This window comes from Populus trichocarpa, chromosome 14 (assembly GCF_000002775.5).
Source record: "Populus trichocarpa isolate Nisqually-1 chromosome 14, P.trichocarpa_v4.1, whole genome shotgun sequence".
In the NCBI taxonomy this organism is placed as follows: Eukaryota; Viridiplantae; Streptophyta; class Magnoliopsida; order Malpighiales; family Salicaceae; genus Populus; species Populus trichocarpa.
The window spans coordinates 12,107,078-12,114,887 of record NC_037298.2 but is presented as its reverse complement, the minus strand read 5'-3'; the positions used below and the strand labels follow the sequence as shown (position 1 = coordinate 12,114,887).

The 7,810-nt window shown below is 28.4% G+C and overlaps 1 protein-coding gene across 1 annotated transcript; it reads right to left on the bottom strand.

Annotated features, from left to right (window-relative positions):
• Positions 1-1,666: 1,666 nt before the first annotated feature.
• LOC7469326 (uncharacterized) lies at positions 1,667-2,636 on the bottom strand. Its single transcript, XM_002320484.4, has one exon. It carries the CDS (start codon positions 2,497-2,499, stop codon positions 1,918-1,920), a length of 582 nt encoding a protein of 193 aa, XP_002320520.1. The 5' UTR covers positions 2,500-2,636; the 3' UTR covers positions 1,667-1,917.
• Positions 2,637-7,810: the final 5,174 nt, after the last annotated feature.

Genomic DNA, 7,810 nt, shown 5'->3' with positions numbered 1-7,810 from the left:
AAATATTTATAAAAAAAAAACTATTTCTAGATACATCATGTTGATGTAAAAAATTCTCAATTAAACAAAAAATTTAATCTTAAATAGGATGCAACTAAGAATACAGCAATGAAAAAAATAATAAGGATTTAAATAAATGCTGTAAAAAATAATATTTAAGATCGTTTCAAAAAAAAAATCTTGAATGAGATGAAATGAGTTTTTGTTTTTTTATTATAACATGTTTTTTAAATCATTTTGATATATTAATATAAAAAATTAAAATATATTATTTTAATATATTTTTAATTAAAAAAATATCAAGTAGACTTAAACCAGCTCCTCTATTTCCAGTCAATAAATGTTCATGTTAAATTATGACACATTGGCCGTGTCTGAAGCTCTTCCAGGAAGATGATGGATGCCAGATTGGCTCAGAGTATGAACAGGGAGACTAATGGATGACTAATGCCGCAGTTGATTGATTCAACTTCATTGTCATATCTCTACGACGACCTGAAGTCAAGTGAGTAATTGCTTGGTAGATTCATGTCTGATGCAAGGAAAACGACAGTCAGCACGTGGCATAAAGCTCTACAGGGGCATTCACAAAATCAAACTAAATAAATAAAGCAAAAATAAAATAAAAAATGAAAGATTTACCAATCGCCAAAGGATCCATTTTCTTTGACCTGTCCCCATCTCAATTCTTTTAAAATAAAAAAATAAATAAAAAGGTGTTTTTAAAGATAAGATCAATGCCTCTAAAAAAAATATTTAGAAGTATCGTAGTAATTATTTTAAAAAATTATATTTTTATTTGAAAATTAAAAGTATTAAAAAAATAATACTTTTAAATCATAAAAATAAAAAATAATACTTTAAAAATAAACATCCTCCTTGAAGCCCAATAATTAATTAAAGCCTAATTGAGTTTTGTTTCACGTGTTTATAACCGGTTGGTAGCCAATAATATATGCATTATTTTAAATTTAGAAGATGTTTGGGAGTATGATTCTGGTTGTTTTTTAAAGTGTTTTTGATTTGAAAATACGTTAAAAAAATATTTTTAAAATTACAAACAGCGGACCTAAAACCAAACCTATGATTCATAATTTACATGAACAAACAATATTATTATATGCTCCATCAAGGAGGGGGCCCTTGATGTAAGGTTAAAGAAGCTACGCAAAAGGGCAAAGCATCAGTCCCCTGGCTATACTTTCGATTTGAGTCTTCTAACTACCGATTTTATCAATTAGGTCCCCCATCTTTATATACCTTTCCTCAACTAACCCTAATTTCCCCAAGCTTCAGGTGTGAAATTGAAAATACATGACTCGTTTTTGCAATGCATCTCCAATTATTTATACAGAAGGATTTGATTGATTGTGGGTATAAAGATGGTGGATCCAATTCATAAAATCAGTACTTGAATGACTCAATCGAGAAACTTGTATAGTTAGGGGACTAATACTAGATTTAAATTTACTGTGTAAATAATCTAGATTATTATAAGGCTTGGATTGGCAACTTTATCGTTTCCTTTTTACCGTATTAAAAAATATTAATTCGATATTTTTCATTAATAAATAAGGCATGGTTTTAACCACTTAGCTAAATATGTAAAAAAAAAAAAAAAAAAAAAGGTATTGGATTCTTCTCTCTTTCTTTTTTTCTTCAGAAAGAAAAATAATAGAACTGATTATATTGGAAGAAGAAAGCAGTAAACAATGGCTAACAAGCCTAGTGCTTTTGAATTGAGCACGTCTCAGCAGTAAAATTAACCTACCGGAAACTATAGACTGCCGAGCAGGAGATTTCCGGAGAAAATCGAAGTTAGGGAGATAAGAAATTATGCAAAGAAAATGAAAAACAGACTAGTCATAGGCATCATATAGCTAGGAAGTCTTTAGTTCTTTTATGTTTCAACCATGATTAATATCGAACCATGATAAGTTGTTGAGCTTCAAATTTGATGTCGTCTTTCATCTTTCTTATAAAATCATCACATTTCTTGTTCAATTCCTCTGTACTAAGCAACCCAATTACTTCCTCTTCCTCTTCCTCTTCATCTTCATAAACAACAATGATCCCATGACCTCCTTGTTCATCTTCTCGTACTTCTTCCACTTCCACGACAACCTTTTCCTCTGCGACCAATGCTGGCTTCGTGATCTCTGATACTTCAACTAGTTTATGCGGACTGTATCCGCTCTTCATGTTCTGTTCTCCATAGAGGTTGGCACTGCTGTCTAGATGAGAATCGCTGATTTTGAGAACAGAGTTCTTGACAATCAAAACTAGAATGCCATTGCAGAGGAGGAACACGTAGTTCTTGTCAATATTGAAGCTAGGGAATTGCATGAAGTTGGATATGAAAGGAAGCAGAGAAGAATAAGAAAATATGACAGAAAAGAAACATACTGGGGCTAACAACTTAGTTGCTAGCTTGAGAGAGTGGACATGGCTGAAGTGGCTAAAATTGGATTCAAAGTTTTGATGCCTGACACTTGCCATTTTCTTTGGAAGAGAAGGGGAGCTTAATTTCTGGTAGAATAATTCAAGGAGATAAAAGAAAATCACTTGAAAAGTTTTGGTGATCGGAGATTGAGGAGGATAATGAGAGGGACTGCTATTCCAGGCTAAAGAAGATAGTGGGCACTTCAATTTATAGAACCTCAAAAGGTAGCAGATGTTATTGGTTTATTGACAGAATTGCCCTTGCTAATCAAGAAAAGCTGTTTAGAATTTTGGGTTCTGACCAGGTCAGTCAACTACTTATTTCTTTTGGTCTGTAACTGCCCATCTATTGACTGGACTGTAATAAGCCAGGAAGGTAAAACCTCTGTCTGGGATTTCAACCGATTCTTCTAAGAAGACTCGTGGCCTGTCTCGGTATTTTCAAGGTGATCGGCAAGCAATTTCATGGAAGCTGTAAGATTTGCTGGAGAATTATATTGGCAAGCTCTAATTGGTAATATTCAACTCTTCTAGTTCGCTACCAAAATGATTTCAATTGAAAAATGTCAAAAAGTTTGGCTTACTACAGGAGACCAGGTAGCTAGGTTAATTTGATTAATGTCAAAAAAATATTTCAAAAACTGATTTTAAAAACTAATTTAAAATAGGTTTGTTTTTGTATTTTAAAAACATTTTAAAAAAAATTTGATTTTTTTTTACTTTAAATAGTATTTTCAGATATTTTGATATACTGATTTTCAAAATAATTTTTTTAAAAAATAAATATTATTTTAATATATTTTAAAATAAAAAATATTTTAAAAATCAACTTATTATATTTTCAAACACGCTCGACTTCTAGCTATGCCTTTCTAATGTCTTGACTGTAATCATTGCATTTGAATTTTACTGTACCTGCCATTGTTAGGCTAGTAAGAATCCTTGCTCTATTTCCATGATTATAAATCTTCTCCCGTTAGCCTGTGAGTTAATGGATATTAAGTTTTTTGTTCGAATAATCTTAATAATATACCCCTTTCAGAGGTACGGTGTTTTTGAAAAAATTAATATTAGTAAATTATCTTACATATTAATTTCAAAATCCAAAAAAAAAAAAAAAAAAGACAGACGCCGGTCAAAGTATTAAGGTTGGTTAGTTTACTAATGATGGATATATAAAATTGTTTGGTCGCATAGTGATCGAGCAGCAGTTATTGACGTGGTGAAACTTCGAAGATTTTATTAGGAAAATTAAATGTACCTGCATCAGAATACTTTAATTAAATTAGCACATTAAATTTGCTTACTTTGATATTTTCTATGATAGATCTTCAATTGTCTCTATATTTAGTTAATAATAAACAAGATGGATAAAATATAAAAAAATTTATTTTACTATTAATATATATTATTATTAAACTTACATATTAAAAGAAATAATTAGATATTATTATTTTTTATTTTAATTTATGTTGAATATTGAAATTAACAAGAGTATAATAACCCTAATTATATAACTTAAGACTTGGCTATCCCGATACCTGGAATGGTCTAGGTTTATAGAAAAAAAACAAATTGTATGGCTTGATCCAGTTAAAAGTAAGTCCAGGCGACCAATGATTCGGTAGACCCAGGGTAAAACATAAGTCAAAAACCTGTTGATTTTTGTTTTGAAAAATATTTTTTTATTAAAATGACATTGTTTTGGTTTTTTTAAAAAAACATAATATGTCAATTCAGGTTGACCTACCCGACCCGTAACTCAGTCCTTGTCCTCAGTTAAGTTTTAAAACTACGATAATAACCACCATTATCCTTACATGCCTTATTTATATAATTTTGGAATTAAAATTTTTTTAGAAGGATATTTTAAGGATAAAAAACATAACAAATATTGTCTTTAAAAACATGTCTCATATGTATTTTTTATTTTGAAAAAACAAAACTCCACTTCAAACTTATTTCACAGAATTATTTTTTAATGTTTTTATCTATATTTCTTCAATTAAATATATTTTTATTTCTATTATTTATGTATTTTTTATTCTGGAAACGGTAGACCATTAATTTTCTTCATTTAAGAAGGCACCAGGAATAACTAAAATTTCAAGTCATTTCTAATCTCATCGCATTTCAACTCTTTTTTTTTTTTTTTTAATGTAAGGAATCCAATTAATCTTACCATGAACCACCCTGGCCTCCCCCTAGTGTTCGTACATGATTCCCATGTTCGAAGTGTTACTTTGTTGCCTGCTATTCTTTTGAGCTTATTTATTTTTTATGTTTAAAAAATGTTTTTGAAAAAACAAATTTATTATTTTGCTTTAAAATAATTTTATTTAGATTTTTAGAATATTTTTATGTGCTAGTATCAAAAATAAATTTTAAAAAATAAAAAATAAATATTATTTTGATGCATTTCCAAGTAAAAAACACTTTAAAAAATAAATGTTACCATAATACTAAACATGATCTTCATTTACCACACCACATTCCAATTAGTTATTTTCCCAAGGAGAAATAACAATTGAAAGACTTTATTAAGGTATCTAAAAGTTTCAAAATTTGTTAATACTACTAATTATCTAACCTGAGTTCCGTTGCGAATTATAAATCTTTTCAGAGTGAAACAAATCTGATTGAAATACAAAAGATTTCAATTGAAAGGTTAAATCAAATTGAAAAAATAGCTTTAACAAAAAGAAAAACATATCAAATGAATGAGAGTCAAATTGGTAAAAATAACACAAGAAAAAATTATGATTGAATGATGAAATTAAAAGCTAAAAAACCTTTAACAAAAAAGACAAGGAAAAAAATTAAAAATCAAAAGAATAAGGACCTAAATGAAAAATAAAACATATGAGAAATTGTAATTGAATGACTAAATTAAAAAAAAAAAACTTATATAAAAGAAATAAAAACAAAATAAGAAGTTAAAAGAATAAGGATTGAAATTGAAAAACAAGAAAAAAAGAACAATCATGCACTTTACCTGGCAAAAAAGAGAAAGGAAGGGAAAAAAATATCGCTGGTGACAATCCGATCACAATACGATATCACACGCCACACTATGTGTAAGAGAACATAGTGGCATGTCCAAAAAGAGGGTGAAAAATCAAGTTTAGCTACCGAGTAGGGTAACACGCACCGCCTCAATGATGTGGATGTCACCCCACGTGCCCACAATTTTTTTTATTAAAAAATCAACATGAAAATGTCAAAACACCCTCATAACCATGGTAATTACTCTAAAAACTGGTGTGAAAGTACAAAAATATCCCAAATACAAACTTTTATTTTTTGTCTTTTATAAGACCAAAAGCGTACTTTAATTGTACATGAATAATGAAAAAACCAAAAATACCTTTGTCCAACAGCACAAAATGCTTTTGACCATAGGAGTAAAAGAAATATTTTTATTGTTTAAAAGCTTATAAAAAATTTTAAAAAAAACTTTAATCAACAGCTCTAAGTTTTCTAAATTTTAGGGATAAAGAAGTATTTTTACTATGTAAAGAAAACAAAAAAGACCTAAACATCATCGAACAATCTTTTAATGATTGAAGATTGATGGGTCAGTGAGAAAAAATCAAAATACCTCCACCATTAAGGCTTTTTTTTTTCCCTTAATTTAAGAGTAAATAAATAATTTTACTGTAGCAATTTAAAGTAAATTATGCCTTTGACTGCAACGAAAAACTCATGCTCTATAATATTTTGGTTAATTTTCTTTCTAGAGGAAAAAGAAATAAAAAACACAAGACTTCAAAAACTTATTTTATATCTAAAATGCCCTTATTTAATATTATATGTATATCCAAAACGATTTTATATGATTTATACTTTTTGGACAGTCCTCGTCAGAAAGTTAGAAAAATAACACAAGAAAAAATTCTGATTGAATGATGAAATTAAAAGCTAGAAAACCTTTAACAAAAAAGACAAGGAAAAAAATTAAAAATCAAAAGAATAAGGACCCAAATGAAAAATAAAACATATGAAAAATTGTAATTGAATGACTAAATTAAAAAAAAAACTTATATAAAAGGAATAAAAACAAAATAAGAAGTTAAAAGAATAAGGATTGAAATTGAAAAATAAGAAAAAAATGACAATCATGCACTTTACCTGGCAAAAAAGAGAAAGGAAGGGAAAAAAATATCGCTGGTGACAATCCGATCACAATACGATATCACACGCCACACTATGTGTAAGAGAACATAGTGGCATGTCCAAAGAGAGGGTGAAAAATCAAGTTTAGATACCGAGTAGGGTAACACGCACCGCCTCAATGATGTGGATGTCACCCCACATGCCCACAACTTTTTTTTTATTAAAAAATCAACATGAAAATGTCAAAACACCCTCATAACCATTGTAATTACTCTAAAAACTGGTGTGAAAGTACAAAAATACTCCAAATACAAACCTTAATTTTTATCTTTTATAAGACGAAAAGCATACTTTAATTGTACATGAATAATGAAAAAACCAAAAATACTCTTGTCCAACAGCACAAAATGCTTTTGATCATAGGAGTAAAAGAAGTATTTTTATTGTTCAAAATTTTATAAAAAGCAAACAAAAAATTAAGCTTTAATTAACAGCTCTAAGTTTTCTAAATTTTAGGAATAAAAGAGTAAACATCATCGAACAATCTTTTAATGATTGAAGATTGATGGGTCAGTGAGAAAAAATCAAAATATCTCCACCATTAAGGCTTTTTTTCTTCTTAATTTAAGAGTAAATAAATAATTTTACTGTAGCAATTTAAAGTAAATTATGCCTTTGACTGCAACGAAAAACTCATGCTCTATAATATTTTGGTTAATTTTCTTTCTAGAGGAAAAAGAAATAAAAAACACAAGACTTCAAAAACTTATTTTATATCTAAAATGCCCTTATTTAATATTATATGTATATCCAAAACGCTTTTATATGATTTATACTTTTTGGACAGTCCTCGTCAGAAAGTTTCAGTGAAGTTTTGACAAAGTCCGAGAAGAGATTATTTTCTACCTGGAAAGTCACTGTTTATCATTACTGTAAAAGAGTTTCGTCCAGTTTTTTCAATATAGCAAGTTTCAATTTTCTTTTTCTTTTTCTTTTTCTTTTTTTTTATATCATGGCACCACAAAGACGGCAATGTATTTCCTTTTTAATTTATATCATCAATGGAATAACTATTTTTCATCAAAAAAATAAAAAATCAAATAAACTTGTATTCTTGGTCTCTTCATTTGATGGACCACCCACCTGAAAAAATTTATAAGGAAAAATTGATAATTACAATAAAATGGAAATAAATATTATATAATTTTAATGTGAAGATATCAAAATTCCCCGTATAATTAATTTAAATAGG

Excerpts from the sequence above, each read along its gene's own strand:
- LOC7469326 (XM_002320484.4), bottom strand. The coding sequence starts at position 2,499 with ATGGCAAGTGTCAGGCATCAAAACTTTGAATCCAATTTTAGCCACTTC.